We start from the raw sequence: 24,746 nt of genomic DNA, 5'->3' as shown, positions 1-24,746 counted from the left end.
ATAAATGCATTTCGTTAGAGGCGGTTCTTAGAGTTTAAACCGCTCCCACTTAACCGCCATCACTTCATCCTAGCCACAAGTCGACCATGCTTATCACAACCCCGTCAATTAAGCTAATGCTAATCTCCCCCCAGCAGCAACTTACGACTGAAAAAACCAACCAGCAGTCGTTTGAGAAAATTCGCTTAACGTTATTGGGTTGTTTGTTAAACTGCAAGTTTTTGAAGAGTGTCTAAGATTGAAAAGACTCCGCGAACAATTGATGCCCTGTGTGGTAAAACTAGTTTCGATGGAAGTTCAGTTTCAATCATTCACATCTATCTTAATCAAGCTAATATTAAATTTAATGCTCTGTTTTTTTTCTTTGGTCGGAATGATTTTGTAGGGATTTCTAAATTGTTGATTTTCCTGCCACTGATTTGCTCTCTGGTCTCTATCGTTGTGGTGAACATGAAAGGGCTCTGCTATTTTGATCAGTTCCAGTGAGGGGAGCGCCAGTAGCACTCGGCTGAAAAGAAAATATTATTAAAAGGTTTAGAAGTCCTTGAAAACGGATCAAAAGTATTGCAAATGAAGAAGAGCGGAGAGGGTAAATGAATCATCAACTTCGATTAAAACACAAATACGTTCATGGCTTTCAGCTTTTGATAACATAATGCTGAAGAATTTGATGTATAGCTATTTAACATTCTTTTTTCGTAGTTTTTATAGCTGCGAAGCTGTAAGCTGAGCGAAGCTATATTGCGGTGCTCTTGGTTTTTTTACAATTCAAAGAATTTGAATTGTATTGGGGCGCTGTCTTTTTACGACTCGAAGAGGAGTATTGGTTTTCTCTCGGTTTTTTTACAGGAAGTAGATTTGTTCACGCGGCAATTTGACCTAAAAGCGAAAGTGAGAAAAGCTGTCTTGGTGAACAGATTTTCGCTAAGCGAGAGAAATTTTTTGATCATGCGCTGCGTTTAGTGAATGACTTTTTGACTTTGAAAAGTAGTTTTTGACTGAATTGCACATATAGATGACCGTTTTTAGCCGTTTTTTCGTCTAAATGGCCCAATTTTTTGCTTTTAATTTGGTTTCTTGTAGAAATAAATTTTATTTGGTACTATATTGAAATTGATACCACACTGTTTTGCAGAGCCTGAAAATGCGTTTCAAGTTGAAAATTGGCACATAATTCTTGATTTTTTAGTTAATTTTTGGCTTTTTTAATATTAATTTCTTCATTTTTGGATCTTTTAACCGTCTTTTTGTCAAAAATCAGTTAATATGGCAACTTCTTTTTGATAATTCCTATACTCAACGCCTCTTTCTGCCTCGATGTAATTTTGTTTCATAAAATTGTACATATGCTAATCCGATTTTGGTAGTTTTTTTCCGATTTTCGTCAGTTTTTCGTTTGTATTTTGGTTGTAATTGCTAGAAATAGTTTTTTTTGTGCAAAATGAGGGACTTTAATTTCATTTCAATAAAATTTTGATCATTTTTTGGCGTTAAGATTTGAAAAAAACAGTTAAAACTTTTTCATAAATGCAGTCTTAACTTAAAAGTTCTTTGACCCTTTTTTGCAAAATGTTTCAATGTTTCGTATTTATGAATTCTGCTTTTTCCTATTTTTGTTCTCTTCAGGAGGATAGATCATTGTATCGGATGACTAGTTATCTTTTCTATGTCTTGAATGCTGAACAATAAGATGTATTCGTTTTTCTTGAATTTATTAAATTGATTTTCAACTTTCAAAAATCAAGAATGTCTTTTTGTTACGGTGTTCCTTACATTGTGCCTATATTTACACTCTAGTTAGTATCATTCTAGGTTTGTCCTGGGATCTACATTTATTTTCAGCATATTGATTTTTTAAGTTGTAAAAAATGAATGATTTCAGCTTTTTATAGATTTTCGTCATTTCTTTGGTTTGCAATTGATTTCATTCAACATAGGGCAGTACTGTGAGTTTGATAGCAAGCTTTTTCCAAAATTTTCACTTATGACTAATTACTACAGCTTTCTTCCGGCCTTGGTATTAATTAAAACGATTTTTTGCGTTGAATATTCTGCTGCTTATGCCTTTTCTATGATCAATTTTATTTTTGATTTTGTATGAAATCATGTTGTCTAGCTTATGTACAAGAAGGAACAGGTGTGTGTTGTTTTTTGTCTTAATCGCAGTGATTAGAAGTATAATTATAGGTGTTTTCTGATTCTTAATTTTGAGCTTTCTTTTTTAAAAAGATTTAACTTAGTTTCTATGATTATTATCTGCCGTTTGCTTTCGCGATCTTTTTCAGATTAGAATCATGAATTATTTGAGGGCTATTGATAACCTTGTCAGCTTTTTCAGACTATCAGATTTTTGAGCACCTTATTATTTTGGATTTTTTAACGTTACCAAACGTGTTCAATAATATAAAATTTTGCTGCATTTGTTTCTCTTGTTGACCGTGGTTTAAGTTTCACCAATTTTTAGAGCAGACCTGGGGAGGTAGTGAGGAGTTAATAGTTTAATATAAAAGGTAGTGGATTCCGTTGCAAATACGGTTTTGTTAGTGAAGTTCTGACTCTTCGAGTCGCTTCCGGAATTCTTCCGGCTATGTTTTTTTTAAGATCTGTTCACACATTTTCATGATTTTTGAAGTCAAATTGGAGTAGTGATTTTGGTCACGCCGAAACAGGAAATGGAGCGAAAAAGCAAGTGGTTTTGCGGCGTGAATTTTTTCTCTCTAATTTCAAAGTAGAGTGAGAAAACGGTGAACAAAAATTCGGTTTCTCGCTAGTGGTTTTTTGTTCACATGCGGCAATTTCACTCTGATTTTTACTGTTTTTTTCGGTTTTTTGGATCGGATTTTTTTTCTGAATGCTTTTCCCAATCCGTTTACAGCTCATTCTAGACCTAGTTTTTTGTTTGAATTATATTTTCATTTGTCGCTAGTGGTTTTTTGGTTCATATGCGGCATTTTGACATTGATTTTCTGTTTTTTCTTATTTTTTTTATCTGTTTCTTTTTTAAAAGGGTTTTCTCAATTCAATCATAGTCCATTCTAGGTCTAGTTTTTCTGTTTAGTCAATGAAAATTCTTTGAATTGTACGTCAGGACTTGTCCTGCTATGTTTTTTGTTTCGTCGTCTGGCGCTCTTTTTTCGTTTTACATTTGTTCACACAGCAAAGCTGAAAGTCAAATTTTCTGAATGACTTCTTCCTCTCACTAACGGCATTTGCGCGCGTGACGTCATTTCTCACTCGCTTCAGCAAAAGTTTTTAGGTTATTTGCGTGATTAGATTTTGATCATACGTGACTTAACTCAGTCAATAAAATGACTTTTGCACTTTAACACTTAAGTTTAGTTTGAGTTTGTTTAAGGTCAAAGGAACTCATTTGTGCAGTAGAGGTCCCTAATAAGAGGCTTTTGCGGAATGAATTGTAACAAGCTTTATTAATTTATCGCTGAATGTTTTTTTACCTAGTTTTTTGAGCGGCGTCGATTTTTTTTCAATTTAGATCTGTATCTGTTTCTATTTTATGGCACGCAGGTCTATTCTTTCGCAGCTATACCGGCAATCTGCCGGCTATGTTTAATTATTTAAAGTTGCTCATTGGTTTTTAAAAATTCTCAGTTCGCTTTTTTGCAATTTTAAGAGGCATTTGTTTTTACAAGTTTTGCTCTTACTTTTAGACGATGGATTAATAATGGAGCGCGCCCAGTTTTCATGAAATTTAACTATTTGCTTTTAGTGATAAAAATCCAATAAGTGAATTTTCTTGCCTAATTAATAGTGGAGCACCGAGTATGATTTTATTCTCATGATTTTTAGTTTGTATGCAACTCGTGAGGAGAGAACTTCAAAATCTGTATCCTTTTTTGTCTAATGTATGCATTAATAGTGGAGCATACTAATGGCTAGTTAGTATTAGCAAACTCTTTTTTTTTACAAAATCTTATTTTTGCGGGACAGTTGTCAGTTAGTTTAACTTAAAATAACAACCGAATGATGCCCAATTTAACTTACGTTCTCATAGCGTCGCACATCTTTTCGAGCGATATCTTCAATTTGAGTGATGATAGCTTTTTGTCGTCGAGATTTAAAATATTTTTTTTTGGTAATTGTGTATAATTAGCAGTACTTTATCAGGATGCTCGTTTTTGAAATAGAAAAGTTTCTTCAAGTCATTTTTAAGTTGTACTGTAATTTCTTCTTTTTCTAAATGGTCATCAAGACCTAATTGTGCCTGATACTTCTGGACGGTTACGGGGCTATCTTTAAGTGAACTGTGTTCATTGTATCAGGTTTAAAATGAAATGAGTTTTCGTACATTGATATATGTGATCATTGCGATATGCAATGTACATATTCGTTTCCATGAATCACTCACTTAGGCAGTACGAATCATTTCTTTTTGTTTTCTTTGCGCGAAAAAGTTCCATTGAAATTAGAATTAATTTCCACAAAAAATTCTGCAATATTGTAGTGTTTTGTAATCTCTCGAGTTGCCGATTCTTAGAATTGATTTTCTTCAGCTACACGAAATCTCACTTACATTGATTTTTACCTGTCAAGTATTTTAGTTATTGACTTTGTTTCAAAGTTGGTGAGATGACGTAGTTTGTTGTCAACGTTTGATAATTGAGTTATCTGCAATTTGCAGCTTTCCAGTATTTTTGTTTAGCTTTTTGCAGCAAATGTGGGTTTTCGGTCTTTCTTTGATAGAATTTTATGTAGTTTTGTTATAGATATAATATATGTCAAATATTTGGCTCAGTACGTATTTCTTATGTTTGACCTTTTTGTCATTCATTGAAGGAAAATTTTTGTTCTTAAGCATTGTTTCTCGCAGTGACTTCAAATTTTGCCTTTCTTTGATTGTAAGTTTTTAGTTTTCTGTTTCTGGAACATTTCAATTAATCATTTCATTGCTCATCAAGAGCCCAAAATAGCAATTTTAGTTATTTTAGTATACTACTAGAAATTTTTGCGTCTCAGCGTTATGAATGGTATGTCTCTTCTACTTTCTAATGAGGCATAATTGAATCTTCTCAGGTGTTTCAATTCTTAGCGAATTTTATTGACTTCAACACCATGTTTTTAATTGCTCTTGAACGAAGTTCAGCAATTCTTGTAAACTTGTTGGTCTTTTTAGGCAAAGGTGTTTTTTTTGCGTGACCGTTTGTTTTTGTGCTTTTCTTCTCGAAAATTCTTTGACTTCTCAAGTGACTTCTTCACGCTTTCGTTCTTCATTTTTGAGTGATCTCTATTGCTCTCACTCCGAAATAAAGCTTGTTGCTAATACAAAATTGGTTACAACATAGCAGCAAAAAGGGCCTGATAGCCGAGTGGGCAGTGCTTCTTGTTAGGGAGCGGGATGTTAATGGTTCAAATCCCGACGTGGTCAGATGTTTTTCCACCCACCTGTCGTTCGAGAGCAATTCTTTTGATTTTGGTCGTTTTTTCGTTTTTTGTTCGTTGCCTTCTTGTTCTCGTTGTTGGATTCTGTTTTAGGTGCCATGCGCTTTCTGATGATACTTTATTTTTTACTAGTACGAAGTTTTTATTTTATTAATTTAAATGAATTTTATGTTGAAACAACTGAGTATAATACGTAATACTCATTAGTTCTCTGATGTCCTTGGTTTTTGTCAGTGTGGTCATTTTATCACGTCGAAGAAGTGAAACAAAACGTTTATTCATTGACTTTGTAGTTCAGAAGCTAATTTTGTGCACGTAAAATCATTTATTACTCTTGGCATGAGTCTTTGATTTATTCGTGAAATCGATTACATCATTTGTGATTGTCTACGTTAACGACTTTGGGTATCAGTCTTTTTTGGATTAGCTACCTTTCTGTAAACATTCTTTTAGCTCAAATTAGTTGTTGAAGTTTTGTTTTTCAGTAATATCGAAATAGCTTATACTCATGCGTATTTTTGAGTATCCTATGCCTAATAGTTTTTAACGGTTGTCTGGAATTTTGAAGAAATTGTTTCAAAGGCTTCAGTTTATGAATGCGCACAGTATAGCAACTTACAAAAATAAAATGAGGAGCTAGTTAGAGATGCGCAATTGAGAGATGAAATACACGTCTGAAAATACTTAAACATAGCCGAGAATTATAGGCCAATAGTTTTTCTAATTTATTGCCTCTGTCTGTCTCCTACGTGTCCAGCAAACTTTTTGCTAGCTTGCAAATTAGTTGTTCCGTTAAAAAATAGCTGGTGTTTTTAGACTTAGTATTAGAAAAATGGCAAATTTGTTAGTGAATTTACAATTTCTAGGTTTGAACTTTTGTTATTTTGGTGCCATTTTGGCTACAAGGGGCCTTTGAATCTTTTTTCATCTTTGCTGCCCGGGTTATTTTTCGTAGTTTTTCTAATGTTCGTTGTTTTTGCGTCGGCTTCTCTATTCTCAAGCACGATTTGTGTAGGCTAAAAAGTTTATTTCTCCGACTGACTTTTGCGGGGGTGAAACTCTATGCTCAAATGGGTTTTTTGTTCAATCGTTATTGTCAAATGTGGCCTTTTTTCGACAAACGAAGTAAGCTTCCCGGATAAGTAAGATTCCCAGATTAACGCACCCAAAAACTGCTGATACAATCTTCGTCAACCCCAAGGACGGCTAGTTTTCCTTGCGTTTCCTTTAAGCGTGCTTGAATTAAACTTTCGCCAATTCATCTCAATAATTATCCAAAATGCATTATATATTTTTGATATATTGACTCTTTTGTAAATTATCCAAATCCAAAATTTTCAGAAGAATTACAGGTTCCTAATGGAGGAACAGCACTAGCTAGGCTAATTTTGGTCTAATCGTTGTATTTCGTATTTTTTAGTCCAAAAAAAATCGAATTGTATTCAGTCGCTGGCTAAAATATTTTCTATTTTTGCTTTTTTTTAGGTAAATTACAGAACAACATCTTAAATCAATGCTTACTAATGACAGGTCCAATTGGCTCGTTTTAAAAATAATTAATTCTCACTTTTTCTCTTTTGTGGTCAAATTGTAGCTTAAGGTCAGCAAAAACAGCTAGCATCGTTTTTTATAAGTCAAGATGTGATATTTTTTGTGGTTTTACGTTTTAAGTAATAGTTTTTCGGATTTGATACTACGAGTTTTCACAAAAAGAAATATCGATTTTTGGAAATTTTCTTATCTTTCATGTTCTTTTCTTGTCTTGTCATATTTTTGACAGGTTAGATATCGCATTTTTGGGGTTTAAGCCGTGATTAAACTTATTTCTATAATAATTTTTCAAGGAATTTTTTTGTCTTGTTGTCTTTATTGTAGTCGTATAAAAAATTTTGAGTAATTGCAGGTCTTAGCTAGGTGATCGCAGGTTTCATTGAAATTACAAAAATTTTGCACGAAAAATTCGGCAATATTGAAGTCGTTTGTAATCTTTTGTGTTTGTTCGGTTTTGTTATGGTTTTGATTATTATTCACATTTTCAAAGTAGATGTCAAAAAAACATGGAAGCGTATTTTGAAAAAATTGCTGTTATTAGTTTTGTTTGATCATTAAAAAAGCTTAATATTTCTGCATTATCGTACTGTTTCTTCGTTTGTATGTTGGAGATTATGTATGTTTTTTAGTGTTGGTGTTCTTAGTTAATTCTTTTTTAAAAATATGAGTTATTTTAAATCTGTGATATTTGGTTTTGAGAGCCGGAAGCTTCTCAAGCTTAGCGTCCAACCTCAAGTTGACGATCTTCATAATTCATTGTCCTCAGCTACATGGAATCCCGGATATTGATATATACCTGTCAAGTAATGTAGTTATTGACATTGTTTCAAAGTTGATGAAATCAAGTCGTTCGTTGTCAACGCCTAATAATTGAGGTATCTGCAATTTGCAGCTTTGCCGTATTCTTGTTTTACTCTTGGAAGCAAAAGTGGGTTTTTTGTCTTTCTCTGATAGTATTTTACGTAGTTCTGTTACTAGATATAATTTTTGTCAATGGTTGCGTTCAGTACGCATTTGTGTTCGACATTTTTGTCATTACCTTTAGAGTAATTTTTGTTTTTAGCATTGTTTCTCGCAGTGACTTAAAATCTTACCATTCTTTGATTGTAAGTTTTTAGTTTTCTGTTTCTGGAACATTTCAATTAATCATTTCATTGCTCATCAAGAGCCAAAATAGCAATTTTAGTAATTTTAGTATACTGCTAGTATATTGCGTGCATGTATTGATTTGGATTTCTTGCCTTTTCTGGTCTTTTCAGCTTTCCAAGTTATTATAAATCCACTCCATAAAATGCAATTAATGATTCGTTTGACTAGTGGCCTTCAGTGTAGTACTTTTCAAGTCTACTTAATCTTTGTTTCTTCCTATCTTTTTATGGCTATTGTTGTGTGCTATAATTTGGATGGCTTTTAGCGTCAATTGGGAGTTAAATTTGAGGTGGAGTCACACCGGAGCACTAAAGGGAGAAAAAGGGCTAGTAATTTTCGACCGCTAATTCATTCTCTTTCAAAACTTTTTAAAACTTAGTGTTTTATTTATTCTATTCATACCTTATGAGTTTGACTCAATTTGTTTTCAAAAAGTTTTTTGTTGTCTCCTCTCTGAGCCTTATAAATGACATGTCTCATCTACTTTCTAATGAGGCATCATTGAATCTTTTTAATAGCCGCCATTATTGGGGACATCGTGGTCTTTATTTAATTCGTCGTCTCCATTGATATTTCTTGCTACCTGACTTCTTGGAATTGACTTTTCTATTGCATTGTTTTCTACTGCTTTGCAGTTAAAATTTGTGTGCGTGACGTCATTTGTTCTCTTTTTAGGTCAATTGCGTGACTTGCCAATTGCGTGATAATAGTGTGCATCTAAGTAGTGCCAAACGTATATGCTTTAATTCTTGAAAATTGGAGTCTTGAGTTTTTGATTTTGAATGTTAATTTTGATAAAGCTCCATTAGAGTTTTCTTATAGAGCGCATGTGTCTCATAAAAATGACAGTTCGAATCTAACGAAAAAGTCTAGTGGTCTATTAAAGGACTGGTGGTCAATCTGTCTATCTTAGTTCTTTAGTTGTTTCGTTTCATGGAAGCCCACAGGCTTCTATCGCGGCTATTTTCTGACAATCTGCTGGCTCTGTTTAATTCTGCCGGTGTTTCAATTCTTGGTGATTTTTTTTGACTTAAACACCATGTTCTTTGTCATCTTGTGCTCTTGTTTTGTCTCGTTGTTGCATTTTGTTCCAGGTATCATGTGCTTTCTAATGATACTTCAATTTTTACTCATTCGAAGTTTCAATTTCAATACTTTTTTCCAATGACTGTGATGTTAAAACAACTGAGTAAAATACTTGTAACAACTGAGTAACATCACTAATCATCCAAATTCCCAACTTTTGAATTTCTTTTCATTTCTCGTACTGTGTCACTCGTTGGTTTTCCTCAGAGTTGGTGTATGATTCCTAAAAACGCTCATTGTGAGTTGTTGTTTAACGTGTAGCTATCGGGAGTGATTACTCAGACCATCCTAGTTCTAAAACATACTTTTATATTTTTTTACTTCTTTTTTGTTTGCTTATGTAGCGTCGTATGTTTTGTTTACTATCCAGGGTTTTGTTATGAGTTCGCTATCAGGTAGTCTTATGTTCTCTTATATCATTAGCCCTCTGATGTCCTGAATTCTTCGTCTCCATCCTTTCTGCTGTGGTTGCGGCCATTTGATCACGTCGGAAAAAGCGGAACAATAGTTTTATTCAGTGACTTTGCCCTTCAGGAGCTAAACTTGTTTTTGGTTCATTTGTGAGACAAATTAGAAAATGCGTGGTTGTCTGCGCTAACGACTGTTTTCTTCTTTTTGCATGTCAGTCTTTTTTGGTGATAGACTTAACATAATAGACACAGTAAAAGAAATAGCTACCTCTCTGTAAACATTCTCTTAGCTCAAATTGGATATTGAAGTAGTTGTAAGGTAACATAGAAATACCTTTTTTCGGGTCTTTTTTTTGTATATCGTTAACTTAATTGTTTTTCCTCGTTTGTAGAACTGAGAATTAAGAAAATCGTTCAGCTTTTTGGTTTTATGGCAATGAACTGGGGGGGGGGGACTCTTAGCAATTTTGTGGCCCATTTTCTGACTATTTTGACCTTCGCAATATACATGGGTAGTTGCTCTCGAACGATGATTGTGTGTAATTATTTAGGTCCTGTTGGTCTTTTCGTCTGACTTTTCTTCCTCTAAAATTGGGGGCTTAACTGTTCAAGTCGGTAAGCATTAAGTGCAGCTGTCTTAGATATTTATTACGCTCCAAGTTTACGTGTAAGTTACCACCACTCCCGACCTTTTCCGCCCATTCTTTGCAACCACCGGTCCCCCCGTCCGAAGTGAAGCTAACCTCCCTTAGCAAGCTTGTTACTCATTTATGTTTTTTCACTTAGGTTTTGTATGACGGGAAATTGCAGTAACATGGGAACAGTTGGGTCGACTTTCTTGGCCCTATGAAACGACCAAAAATTTGGTTCATATATTTGAAAATTTTGAAAATTTGCAACATTGGAAAGAGTTTTGATGCCAAAAACGCAATCTTGACGCCAATGAGGCTTTTCGTTATTCTGCCTTCAAAAACAAAATTTTTGAAGTCTTTAGTTTAAGAATGCTCACATTACAGCAACTTGCAAAAATTAAAATGAAGAGAAACAACAAGTGATACTTATGAGAAGTGAAAGACGATTCTGAAAATACTTAAAACATAGCCGAGTAGGTAATGAGGTGACTTTCGATGGTAATGAGGTTTGATTATGATATTGTATTAGCTTTAAACTTGTTCTGGTAGGAATTGAAGGTTTCAAGTGGTAAATTTGAGTTTAATGCTAATTTGGAGATTTTTGATCAGTTTTGCTCATTTTTAGACAAAATTTAATGATTTTTTGCCTGTTTTTTTGTTTTAATGCTTTAAGTGGGATTTGGATAGAAGCTTGTTACTAAAGAAATATTCAGATACCAATTGACTAAAGTTTTCTTGGTATAACTCATTTTTTCTGAGGAAAATTGACCGAAATATTTTGAAATTTTAAAACCATTTTTCTTATTTTGAAGTTTTTCTTTTTTTTAATCTTAGACAAGTTTCTGAGCCTATTATGACTTGCCCATTGTTTTGCGAGCTTTTCATTGCTCTAATTGCAAAGAAACTTTATTTTGTTTTATGTTTCCTTGTACTATAAAAGTTAAAAAAATAGTTTTTTTTGTTCAATTTGTTTTTGAATGCCGTTTCTATTCTTCCTTAAATTTTTTATGGCTTTTATGGAGGTTCAGGGTTCAGAATAGTCGTTCTAGTTGTTAAGTCATAAGTGTGCGCAAATTTCTCCTTCGAGTCGTTTCCGGAATTCTTCCGGCTATGTTTTTGTTTAAGATCTGGTCACACATTTTTATGGTTTTTGAAGTCAAATTGGAGTAGTGATTTTGGTCACGTCGAAACATGAAGTGGAGCGAAAAAGCAAGTGGTTTTGCGGCGTGAAATTTTTTTGCTCTAATTTCAAAGTAGAGAGAAAACCGTGTTTTAAAAAATATTCGCGTTCTCGCTAGTGATTTTTTTGTTCACATGCGGCAATTTCACTTTGGTTTCCACTGTTTTTTCGATTTTTTGGATTGGATTTTTTTTTCTAAATGGTTTTCCCAATCCATTCATAGTCCGTTCGAAAATTTTAAAAAAAGTTTAAAAGTTATTCAACCAATCAGCTATAATCTGAAATCTTTTAATAGGTTAAGTTACACATCCTGGGGAAGCCATTGAGACCTTTCACTTTCAGCTATATGTTGTACAACAACAAAAAGATAAACTTAGGTAAAACTTTTTAGAGAACTAATTTTGCCGAAAGAACTGTGTCTCAGCCCATAAAAGCAAACAATTTAATTTACAAATTCAGTTGCGCCTTTTACCAAAGCTGTGCATTCCTCCAACTATGCATTCCTTAAATTGTACCTGTCAATTCGACAAGAAAAGAAATTGAACCTATAAAATGTGCTACTTTTCTCAAAAATCGAAAAAAGTTTGAAAACTCAGAACGAAGAAACCATTAGTTAATTATAGAAATCGTTTCAAACATTAATTTATAACTCATAGGAAATTGGCTTTATCCTGTCTTTACTAAGACTGCGTCAAAAGTTGAGAGATGTAACAATATTGCCAAAAGTTCGAAAATTTGCCAACATTTTAAAACATTTATAATCAAAGTCATAAAAGACATTAGATAAAAACTGAAAGCATTGTCTAGGTTGTTTTTTACCTTTTTAAGAAGCCAATTGGATCTTCGATTTGCGAGACTACGTCATTGGAATACAAAAAGTATAATAAATGAAAGCAAAGCAAAAGAAATTTATAAAACTTAAAGGACACATTTGAGCAAAGCCATAAAAACCATGAGGTTTACTGAAACGATAGTATACTTTTATTGGGCCTCCTTTTTGTGTTAATTGTATCTGCCAACAATTGAGCCCGGATTTGAAATTCTTGTCAGTGATCAACACGAAAAACTAAATGCGGAAATATTTTTTAAAAAGGCCGAGCCGCAATAAAATCTAAATTTTTATTCTAAGGTTCCATGAGATCAATTGAGCATTTGTGTGAGCATTTTGTATAACTATCGAGTTTATATTTGCAATATAATGACAAAAATTATAATTCCAGAAGCTGTTAAAGCCATCTGGAGTACAACTGGCTCTCTTTTTTAGCTTACAAAGATTGTGTCCGAAGTTTTTGGACGCCTACTTCAAGCAAATTTAAAGAAAGTGGACTAAAATTGCATATTGGGTTCATTTTTGACAGGCTGAATTTTAGCATAAATTTAGCATAAATTCTAACCAAAAAAACTCGGACCGAACATTTCAGCAAGCGTCCTCTATCTTGAAGGATTAACCAAAAAAAAACTACCGTTCACATTTTTAACATATTATTGCAAAATTGGGACAAGAGTTACGGAAAAATTGAACGAAAGCACCGTAATTAGGCCGAATGTTCAGAATTTAAAATTTCGTTAACTCCCTGTAAAAAATGACATTCAAAAAATCTTTTAAATTCCATATTCTACGCTCGACGGGCATATTTGAGTATATAGTTCCTTCCCCCACTAAAGTGTGTCGGACCAAAAAAAATTGTACAATTTCTTCGAGAGCTCTGCAATTTCGATGCTTGAAAATTTGTTGTCATATCAGTGATTTTTGGCTACAAGGAGCCATCATTTTCTTTGTTTTTGCCGCTGGGTTTTTGCGCAGATTATGTCAACAGAGTTTTGCTTTTGAAGACGGTTACCACTTAGAATTTTTATGATTTTCATTTTTGGATTTCAGTTTTCGATGTTTTTGCGTCTGCTTCTGTTTTATTTCTCAAGCTCCATTTGTGTAGGCTACCAAGTTATCTTTGATTTTATTCTCCATTGTTTGCTCCGTAAATTTGTAAAACTATTTTTGCTGGTTTGATTCTTTATGGTGAATTGGTCTACTGGTTAAGTCACAGATTTCCAAGTTTTTAAATTAAGTTTTTTGAAGACGTGTTAAGCTATGTTTTCATTTTCCTTTGTTATTGATCGGCTGACAATCGAAATGAACTTCGCTTAGTTTGCCCATCCTCGGTGATGTCCTTTTTTTGGATAAACAGATGGCGCTGCTTTCAATCTTCTAAAAATACAACCTACCTATTATGGTGGATTTTTTATATTCACTATTGAACGATCGTTTCGTTTGAGTTGTTTTTGTTGAAACATTGAGCGAGCAGTGGTGTTCTACACTTCATTTCTTCACTTTTTTGCTAAAACATTTCTTTATATGAGCACTTCAACTTAAAAAATCATAATTTCAATAAGAATTTGTACAAAAGCAATTTGTACAAGTTCGAGTAAGCTAGAAATAGAGTAAGCGTGATTTGAATTTGTTTAATGAAAATAAGGTTTTTATGCACTAATTTATTTTGCTGCGTTGAATCGGAAGTTAATACGCAGTTTTTTTTTCAGCTCAACTACGATAGAAAAAAAACGCTCAATAATGTTAATTCAGTAAATTTTGTCGACAAATAAAGCTGTTATTTATTAGCCATTGTTTTTTCTGTTGCTCTCACGTTTGTTTTTCTTGTTGTCCCTTTTTTTAGAATCGAAGTGCTGTTGTTTTGCATGCTTTTATAGTATTTTGTTTAGCTCTTTTGTATTTTCATCGAGAATTTCGTCTCGTGAGCTTCATCGGTTAATGGTTTTCTCGCCAGATGCAATTGGGGTAAGCTGAAAACACACCTTCATTATCTCTGGAAAAATACGAGTTATGCCCTTATATATCAAACTCTTATTATAGATGCCAAGAATTTCTTAGCGGAACCTATTTACTATTTTTTCAAAATCTGTTGGGGATCCTACATTTCCCCTTTTCAGGTTAGCAACTTTAAACGGCAGGTAGATCGTTTCACAATTTTTTAGCTGCTCACTGCTGTTGCACGTAATTTGAAGGCAGTTCAAACAAGTTTGGGATGTTATTCGGTTATTTGTTTGTCAATTAATTTCTGCATTTTGTTTCTAGATATTTTCTAGTCACCGCGGATTCCGTTTATGAAAAAGAATAAAACTGATTTAAATTATTAGCATTTTTGACAAAGAGCTACCGTTTATTTTAGATTTGTTTTGTCAGTTTTTTCAATATTAAACAAAGAGGCTCGCTAATGTGCGTTCGCACATAATGTTCCGACCCGGCTCATCGACATTCTTGTCTTAATTGGCTACCAAATGAGGAAGAGATAGAATTTTTTTTAAAAAAACACTTCGTTCAACAAACCATTAATGGATTAAAATAATGCCACTTTAGAGGGCCGTTGAAACTTTTTGTTAATAGGACTACTAGAAAAGACAATCATAAAAATCGAATAATAAACATTAATTACGGCCATAAACCAATGTCTATAATTTAAAAAGATAAGAAAATCAAACTGGCATCAGATAAAACCTAAACAAAATAAATCATCTATACTTCATTAGAAAAGATAGGGGACCTGTTCTCAATGCGACTGGGTAAAAGGTCGAGTCGACAAAAAAGGGCGAAGTTCAAAAATACGTCTGTGTTTGAATGCAAATTTCAAGGTGATTAAAATCTTTTTTTTTAACTGAGATTACTAAAATGTTCATTTATATCTCCATAGGAAAAAATTGAGACCTGTCACTATCCAGCTTACGTCATACGACAACAAAAAGGAGGACAAATACCGGCAAAAATATCAAATTTTGCGCAAAAATGGAAGCCAAGCCGTGAAAACCATAAATTTGTCGCTAAGATCATTAATTATTTTCAATTGCGCAATTTTGGAAGCCAAATGGACCTACCATTAATGTTATAATTTAAAAAGAAAACAGCAATCCTATAAAGTGTACAAATATATAAAAATCAAACATTTTGTGAAATCTTGTAAGAAAGACGAGAATCAAATTGTTGAAACTAAAATTGTTACAAAGGTTAAATTATAGCCCACTGGAAACGGTTTTGACCTGTCTATACAGAGGCTAAGCTACAAATCGATCGAAAAATGGTCTTAAAAAATTCCGAAGCTCAATAATCCAAATATGTCATAGAAAACGATATTTCTAAAAGACGTTTACAACTAAGAGGAATAGATTAACTTGCAACACCTCAGGAAAACAATTGCGCTTGCTATTAATGAGACTAAGGCACAAGACTACAAAATAACAACAAATGCAGGAAGAAGCCAGTACTTCACAAACAATATTACGACTCCACGGTGTTGAAGGCCTCATAATTATAAGATATTTTCTGGAAGAATTGTCTATGGTCAATTGCTTCTCATCTGAACATCAGCGGGTCTTCCTTATAAAAGGACTACGTAGAATTTAAACCGAAAAAAACCCAAAAGTTTAACTGTTTCGAAAACTCGAAAATTTTGTATGAAATTAAATGGTCGAAGCCATCAGTGCCAACATATAAGCAATAGAAAAATTAATGTTTGAATTAAGAAAAGTGTTCAATGTGGTTGAAATAAATGATGACGAAAATAAGAGCTAAAGGAGACAGTTGAAAAAATGTTTTTTTTTAAAAAAAAATCAAGTCGTCAAAACAATTAGCTATTAACAAAAATTGTTAAATAGGTTCAATTTTACGTCTTTGGAAAGCAACTTAGACCTATCATTATGAGGTGTATGTCCCACGACATCAAAAAGAAAGACAGACACAGACAAAAATAAGAAATATCCACTTAAACTATGTCTCAGCCCAAAAAAGCATAGATTTTTCAACGGAAACATATAACATATTCAGTTGCGCCTTTTTTAGCGCTGTGATTTCTTCCGACGCTGCATTCCTCTAATTGGACTTACGAATAACCTGACAAATTGGCCAGGAAACAAATGAACCTAAAAAATATGCAAAGGTAATAAAAAATCAAAATCCAAAAACTCAAATAATCAAAATCTCGAAATATCAAAACCAGGAAAGCAATGGTTAAATATAAAACCGTTCCAAACCTTAATATAAATCTTGTAGGAAATGATTGTTGGCCTTTCTTTACTGGGACTGCGCCAGAAGTTGAGAGAAATACGACATTTTCTCGAAGCAACTATAATCAAAGGCATAAGAGACATTAGATAAAACTGAAAGGATTGTCTAGGTTCACTTATAACTCTTGAAGAAGCGAATTTGATCTTTAATTGGTAAGACTCAGTCATTGGACTACAAAAATTATAAAGCAAAACATAAGTCCGTAAAATTTTACGAAACATTTGGTCAAAGCTTTTTAAACCAAGAGTTTTTTTCTGAAACCATAATATATGTTGGGCCTCATTTTTTGTCTATTTTTTCTGGCAATAATTGAGCTCTGATTTAAAATTCTTTTCAGTAAAAACTACAATTGCAAAATTATTTGGAAAAAGGCCGCGCCTAAAAATCCAATACATTTTTTTGTATGGATCCATGGTGAGATCAAATCAAACCTGATACTGTTGCTTGTCTGAATAAAAAAACAATTAATCGTTAAAGTGGTTGCGAAATACAATAATTTTTAAACAAAATTTTTCAGTAAATCAAAAATAAAAATGCATTTTGCATAATTATCGAGTTGATATTTCAAAAACTCGCAAAATTATAATTCCAGAAGCTTTTAGCACCAGCTGGAGTACAACTAGCTCTCTTTTTGAGCTTAAGAAAAATGTGTCTGCATTTTTTAGACGTCTACTTCAAGCAAATTTGAAGAAAGTGGGCTAAAATATTTTTGGTCCCATTTTGGTCAAGTCTGAATTTTGAAATAATTAGCATAAATTCTAGCCAAAAAACACGGATTGTACAATTCAGCAAACCTCCTCTATATCAAAGGATTGAACAAATAACTCTACCGTAAACAATTTATATATTACAGCAAATTGGACAAAAATTACGGAAAATTTGAACAAAAGCACCGTGATTCGGCCGAATGTTCTCAAAACTTAAAATCTCGATAACTCCCTGTAAAAAATGAAATTCAAAAAATCTTTTAAATTCCATATTCTACGCTTGACGGGCTTTCTATTGATACAACTCTCTACGATGCTTAATCGATCGGCCAAAATTGATTTAACAAAAAAGCCCATTTGAGTTTATAGTCCCCCCCACCCACTAAAGTGATTCGGAACAAAAATTGGTATCGCAAGAGTCGCCTGGCTCTTTTTTCGGTTTTGAATTTAAAAAGTTTTTTAAGTTAAAATTCATTCTGTATCTGCAGATAGAGAGCTAAGTTGTGAGAAATTGCTTACTTAAAATTGCATTGCTTTAGTTTTAGGTTAGTTATTCAGAGGTAGTAGTTTTATGTCTTTTTTGGGAAATAATAATACAATGGAAGACTAATTAAAACTTTATTAAAAGAACAAAGTGACTCTATGCATCACGTGGTTTTTTTTTATTGACCGAATTGCGCTAGGTGATTGCGATGATCAAAAATTTGAATTTCGTTTTTGCTGCTCAACTGTTTTAACTCTGATTGAAAAGAATGGCTAGCAGAGTCAATTGATTTAGTTTTAAATAAGAAGTGAGACGACGATAGACTACTGGTTTCAATTTACACATGCTGTCACGTTCGTTGATATTTTCCCCTTTTTCGAACTGTGTTGTTTTGCGTTATTTGTTTGAATCTCTGTTTTTTTTATCCAGAATTTCTTCTGGGGTTCTCATCGTTAGCAGCAATGATTTAGTCGCCAGTAGGTGCAATTCACAACTGAAAAAAAGGCTGTTAGATTTGGCTATAATAATTTTCCTTAACACGTTTAAACAGAAATTGATGTTTCAAAAAAGTATGAGTCCGCATTACAACAAAGAATTAAATTAAATTGATCTATTTTGTTTTGTTTTGTTATAAGTATTTTCAAGCCATTTGGTTTATACACTTAATTTACTTCTTTCAAAAAGAATTCGTTATGATAATTAGTATTTTGGTACTTTTGTTAGTACTATTTTCTGCTTTTTAGTATTTATTTGGTACAATTTTTATTTTGCGATTTTTATTTTTAAATTGTTGTGATTTTAAAAAGAAAAACATTGTTAATTCCTTTGAGTATGAACTCTAAAATACAGAACATAGTTTAAAGGCAATGTAGTGTTAAGAAGTAAAGAAGTATAAATGAAAGAAACGTCACATATTGTGAAAGTTTAAAATTGTATTTCGAAAATTTGGTTTTAAATTTGGAAAAGTTAGTTTCTGCTCAAAATTGACGGATTGATACCAAGAGAAAAGCTATATCCAGAACGCAGTAAATTGTACAACCTTTAAGCTCGTGGAAATTTTGTTTAGTCCTGTGATAAACGATTTTTGAGAATGATTTGCGACAACTAATCGTCAGAACAAGTTTACTCCGAAATCTGATTACTGGAGAGTTTTTTTCACCATCTTCGAGTTATGAAATTTCGCGGGGAATGGCTTGGGATAGTTTTTGAAATAGTTCTTTGTTGGTAGTTTTTATGGAGTCATATCGCCGTTTTTTCCAGTTTTGTGATTTTAAGTGGGATTAAATTATTGAACGTATTCCTAGAAAGCCTTATCCATTTTGTAGTACGCTAAAATATTAAATAGATTGGATTTACTGTCCGCTATAGACTCTTGGATGCTGTTGGTGTAGACCTAACGGTGTTCTATCGATTGGAGATGTTGTTCAAAATATGCTTAGCACAAAAAAGTGTTTTGACATTTTGTCCAAGATGTCAAGATGCAACCACAAAAAATATTTTGGATTCCTTTTTTGTGTTACACTAATGCTTCAAAAACGGGTGCTGTTGCTTCTGTGTTCATAACCAACCCTAAACAGTTATGTGTTTACGAGTTGCAGGAGCCGTTAGCTACTGTTTTGGAACCCTCTCTTAACTATTAATTTTGTTTTCAGTTTGTGAAAGTTCTATTTTAAAGGATTGCTGATGTGAAAGTTTCATTTTAAAGGATTGCTGATGTGAAACTGTTAAATGTTGCTCGTGAATTATACCCAACTACCCAAAAGTTTTAAAACTTTTCAAGTCCCAAAAATCTTTTCCGTGTTGTTTTTTTGGGGGGGGGGGGGGTGAGGTGAGACTGATAGTATATATGTCCTTACAGCAGCTATCTTTTTTCTCGTCGCCGGCATCGAAAAGCGCCAGTCTCTTGGGCAATTGAAAGTCCCCAGTCCTGTAGTTGATTGGCTGGACTGGCACAGGTGCTTGGTCCAGTGATTGCGCTTGTCCCCTCTGGTTGGCAGCACGGGCTGAAGACTGGTAGTTCGTGGTACCCCAGGATCTCTGGTGTGATTGTTTTCTAACTGTTTTTGCGGTACCAACGGGTCGCCTCTGATGCGCCTCTGTTCCTGGTGGCGGCTGTAGGGCCAACCTTCAAAAACCATTTACTGATGAGTATTTGTCAAAGAGAGACGGTGACATAACCACCAAACCCCCCCCCCCCCCCTACCGTTAATTAGCTGTTAATTATTAATTACTCTCGCAGAGAAGCAATTATTGTAAACGTGTGTCTTTTTTATGCAAAATTTTCGCTTGACCGTTTTGACTTTTCGAGTGACTTTTACGCCCTTCACTTTTTGCGTGATCTAAAACTCTCTCAATCACGATTTCAAGCAGCTGAACTTAATTGGCGGCAATTTAATACTAAAAGTCAAATGAAAAGTGCGCCCAAACTGGTGCCATTTTTCAATTTAAATCCTAATAGTGGTATATGTTAACCTCTAATGTGGTTATTTGAAGCCCACTATTGAACATCTTTGTCCCATTTAGCCCCCACCCCCCCCCCCCCCCACCCTCTCCGACTGAAGCAGGTTGCAATTGATTAGAGCTCCCACTAGTCGTTCGAGAGCAATTCTTCCGACGTTTAGTCGGTTATGTTTAACATTTCGGATTTTTTCCGTTTGTGCCTCTCAGTAAGTTATGCGCCCCTTGTTATAGAGAACGTGTCATTACATAGTAAATCATTATGTAAAAAAATGCACATGTGTCTGGGGGTGCAAATAATATGCACCCACTAAGCTTGGGGGGGGGGGCACAAACTGAAAAGATCCAACATTTGTCCAATAACTTTGTTACGGAATGTACGCGCGTACTTTAATTGTCATGGCTTCGTCTCTAGAGTAGACTAATTAGTTTTTAACTACAAATGTACACAATAGTTTGTTCAGACAATCCTCTTATGTAAAATGGAAAAGAATGTAAAATTTGCTCATATGACTAATGGGTGGTTCTTTCTCTTAGGACGTACTAACAATAATTGGTTCAAATACACGCAGTGAGTTTCAGACAGGCTAAAGGAAAAAAATTGTAGAGTGGGGCACAATTTTGAATTTAGTGATTTCGTTAGTATATTTTGGTTAAGAATTTCTCTGCTTAAATTTTAGTTCGTCCTTTTTCACAGATTTGATGTTTAAGGCTTTCAGTTATTACATCTAAGATTTTAACGGTAAATAATGAATTGAAATGGAATAAACTAATTTCTTTGGAATAAAAATCAACTCACTGTTGGTTCTCATAAAGAGGAAAGTCGAATGACTTCTGAAACTGGTAGTAGTATTCGCCCTGCGTAGGCTGTTCCTCGTCCAAGACAATTCCTCTCTTTTCTACGATTCCATCATTTCGCGGAATTATATCACTGGACGTTTTAGTTTCGCCATTGACAGGAATCAGGATGCAAGACCATGCAGTTGTTACTGCCAGAATCAGTAGTGTCTAAAAGACTATTTTTTAAAAGGTTGTCATTGAAGAATTGTTCTAAAAGAATTGTCTGTTTTTTTTGTGTTCGATATTGTTTTTAGAGCTCAATGAGCCATTGAGTTCTAAGATTACATCAACGCAATAAAAGCAAATCACTAATCTTATTGTCGCGCATTCGTGTAACCAAATAATAAATGTCACCAATTTTGCCAATTGATGATAATTTTGTGGCGCAGATTTTTAAAAACCGTTGCATTTTGAAATTTAAGAATAGTGAGTGCATTTACCTCGACATCAGTTGAATTTGAATCTTTTGCAGAGATAATTTAACAGGTGATGAGGAAAAATTGGTAAGATTTCTTGTCTTTGATTTAATTATGTAATCATTTTTCAACCATTTATGTAATCATTTTTAAATAATGTTAACATTTTCATGACTTAAGGTCTGGTCGTTGTTCATAGTGGGTTCACATAACGTATTAGTTAGATCAAATGAGCTCCGCCGTTTTTCTCGGAACGAAGATATAAAGCATAGATTATCAAATTTGCTGTTTTGGCGCTTGATAACTCTTGGTTTTAATAATAGTATTTTTCTTGTGATAAAAATTATTTTTCTGGTGATAAAAAATTGTTGTATTAATCAATTACGGAGATAATTTTTTATCGACATTGTAAAAATGTGTTTTTCATTTCGTTTCATCGATTTAAAAATTAGGTAGATTTTCATTAGATGTTGCACTGCGTTTTCGTGCTTTTGACAATCTTGATTTTTTTTGTCAAATTGTATCTGCATGAGCTCTGAGAATAGGGGTACCTTATCAGTAGATTTTACGAATGATTGTTGCTTCTTCTTTCTTTCTTTTTAATTCAAATTTTCTAAACACTGGCCGCATATCAGAAAAGTGACGTATATTGAGTAGTGGTACATCAAATATAAGCCGAAAGGAAAATTAGCCGACTGAAATATTAGCCGCAAATGGAGATATTAACTAATCAGATTTGAGAACGCACAACTTTTATTGAGAGAATAACAAGATCGGTCGTAATATTTTGTTCGGTTGTGATAGATTCATATGTCTCACAGGCCATCGAGGTACTTTTCACGGCAGCTATTATTCCGGACACCTGTCGTGGCATAGAACCCTTTGGCTCCAAATAGGTCGACGTCAACCAAGACGACTTCTAAGAGGTAATGTAAAACAATGCCGACGTATACGAGTGCCAAAAATATGTCCAATTTTTCTCCCGATAAATTTTTAAACCAATCAGATCACTCTACTGAAATGAGCGCAAAAATTCTGAACCAATCACAATGAAGTGGTGAGATTTTCAATTTAATTATTTGAGGACAAGAGCGGTAGCATTTAATTGATAATTAATTGGAATTGGCAATTTCGGCACTTCTAAAATCAGTTCCATTTTCGGAACTGTTAAACGGCGGAATAGTTTTACGTCGGTATAGTTGTACGTAATTCCTCTGAAAAATTCAACAATATTTGCTGACAAAATTTTTTTTACAAGTACTGAAGGCCACTAATTGAGGCCCTGAATGAGCACTAGTTTGTTTTTTTTTACTGCAAGCAACTGAAATCTTTATTGGTTGAGCGTGTTTAATTTTGTTTGTCTGAATAATTGTGTGATAAGAGTTAGTGTCTGTATTATTAAAATTTCCAGAAATGAATTAATAATGAAACGATAAACTTGAGTCTACATGAAAAGTTGAAAAGTGTTTGATAACCAAATAGCAATGGAGAGTTTGTGTACCAATTTTTGCTTCGGCCTTTTTTCAAATATTGAACTCTTTTCCAAATATTTTGACTGTGTTTTGAATGTTTTGTTGGTTGTCAGCGTGCGCGATCTTCTCGCGTCGATTAAGGGCTATCAGTCAAGATTGTCATTGAGATGCTAATATGATGTTTAATTCGAATTGAACTTTTCAAAATTTCAACAGTAAATTAAATTACTTTAAAATTGTGTCAGAATTTGTTTGATTGGTATCAATTACAAAAATTTCAATTTTTTTTTTTTAAGTTTTTAGTTTTAAAATTTTATTTTAAGTTATTTTAAATTTTTAATTTTAAGTTTTTATTTTTGTTTTATATGTACCGACATGGTTGCAAGCAGTTATTTCATTTGAATTTGTCTATTATTACGCAATAATTTTTATTTGAGTAGTTTGACAAAATTTGTCGAGTTTTGTTCCCTCCTTGATTTTTAACCTTTTTACTTTCACGCTCATTCAGAAAATCAAGCGGCTGCAGTCATTTAAGAAGTGAGCCTCTATTAACAATCCGGACATTTTCTGACAAATTTGTACTTTGGCTTGAAATTTTTCGAATATGATGAATCAGTGATATGTTAACAAATTCCTCTCCTGGCCTTTTATTGTTTACTTGTTTGTTGCTTATTGTTTATTGAACAGGTAATTTTTATTGTTTACTAAAAACAACAATCGACCAAAAATAACACTTTAACGGTTACCTGTTCCTTCCATATAGATCCCATTTTCCCTCTCCTCCTGTTTCTAATAGTGTATTTTTTGGTATTTTAACTCGCCTGACTGATTTCGGCAGGAACTGTGAACGAAATGATGATCTCCGAATTCTTTGTAAGCGTGGGAAGTTTATTGATATTGGTAAGTACATCAAATCAGTAACTTCCAGATTAATTATGCTTTCTCAATTGATGTGAAAGCGACTAAATGTCGCCTTATCATCGAATTCCGCGGTAGATCAAACGGATAATTTTGTTCTAACATAAACTTTAGTTTCGAGATAATTAACTGATGCGAATTTCTGACGCAGGCTACTTCTTATCGCTTTCCCTTATCTGGGACCGATGCTATTTTAGAAGAGGGGAAATATGTAGGATTTTATCAATAAAACTAATGATATTATGTCAAGAAAGGAAACACGGGGAAATGTTTTGGGGTTTTAACCCGGACGCGGTTGTAAAGTTGATCTTTGTATGATGTTCAGTTTATTTTTGTACTGTTGGTGTTCTAATTAGATGAATAAAAAAAACAACAACAGCAGTAATCTGTTAATATGCCCTCAATTTATACTGTACTTCTTAGTTTTTGCTGATGATTTCTGTGACTTTTAATTGAGGCGATAAGCATCCAATTCAAGAAATATACGCATGCTTTTTCACTAGACACAAAAAATTTATACACTCCTTTTCGCCTAGATTTATACTGTTGTACCAAAAAGCTGCGTACAGCATTTATGTTCTCTAAACACGGTTTGCGTGGACGTTTGAAAGAGATTTAATAGAATATTCAAACCGCTTTGTTTTTTGCTCTCTAACGAAATTTGAAGCAATTATTGTAAACGTGTTGGGTCTTTTTTATCCAAAATGTTTGCTGGTCAAATTTTTCGTTTTTGTTCTAGAACATTTTTTTTTACTTCTCAGATAACTTTTTCGAGCTCCACTTCTTCATTTTGAGTGATTTCAATTGCTCTCATTCTGAAATAAAGCTTGTCGCTGAAATCGTTAGAGGTTGTGTAACAACGAAGTTGTAGCTTAGTTGTTAAGATGCCTGGCTGCTATCCTGGAGGTCGAGGATTCGAGCCGATATCAGGTTCTAGTGTTTGCACCCATAAAACATATTTAAACGATACCACTCT

General features: G+C 33.5%; 1 protein-coding gene across 3 annotated transcripts; it reads right to left on the bottom strand.

Annotated features, from left to right (window-relative positions):
* Positions 1–284: 284 nt before the first annotated feature.
* LOC142354691 (uncharacterized) lies at positions 285–23,751 on the bottom strand. 3 transcript variants are annotated; one of them, XM_075407052.1, is made up of 4 exons: positions 23,599–23,751; positions 20,924–21,132; positions 19,524–19,792; positions 285–508 (listed from the first exon to the last, which is right to left on the bottom strand). In XM_075407052.1, exons 1-4 carry the CDS (start codon positions 23,620–23,622, stop codon positions 474–476), a joined length of 537 nt encoding a protein of 178 aa, XP_075263167.1. In that variant the 5' UTR covers positions 23,623–23,751; the 3' UTR covers positions 285–473. The 3 variants fall into 3 exon arrangements, with proteins under 3 accessions (XP_075263167.1, XP_075263168.1, XP_075263166.1); XM_075407053.1 differs by lacking the exon at positions 285–508 and adding an exon at positions 13,966–14,204; XM_075407051.1 differs by lacking the exon at positions 285–508 and adding an exon at positions 18,018–18,160.
* Positions 23,752–24,746: the final 995 nt, after the last annotated feature.

The sequence above is a fragment of the Convolutriloba macropyga genome, chromosome 15, assembly GCF_964194025.1.
Source record: "Convolutriloba macropyga chromosome 15, txConMacr16.3, whole genome shotgun sequence".
Lineage (NCBI taxonomy): Eukaryota > Metazoa > Xenacoelomorpha > Acoela > Convolutidae > Convolutriloba > Convolutriloba macropyga.
Note: the sequence above shows the minus strand (reverse complement) of the source record. Positions and strands in the feature narration are given on the sequence as shown.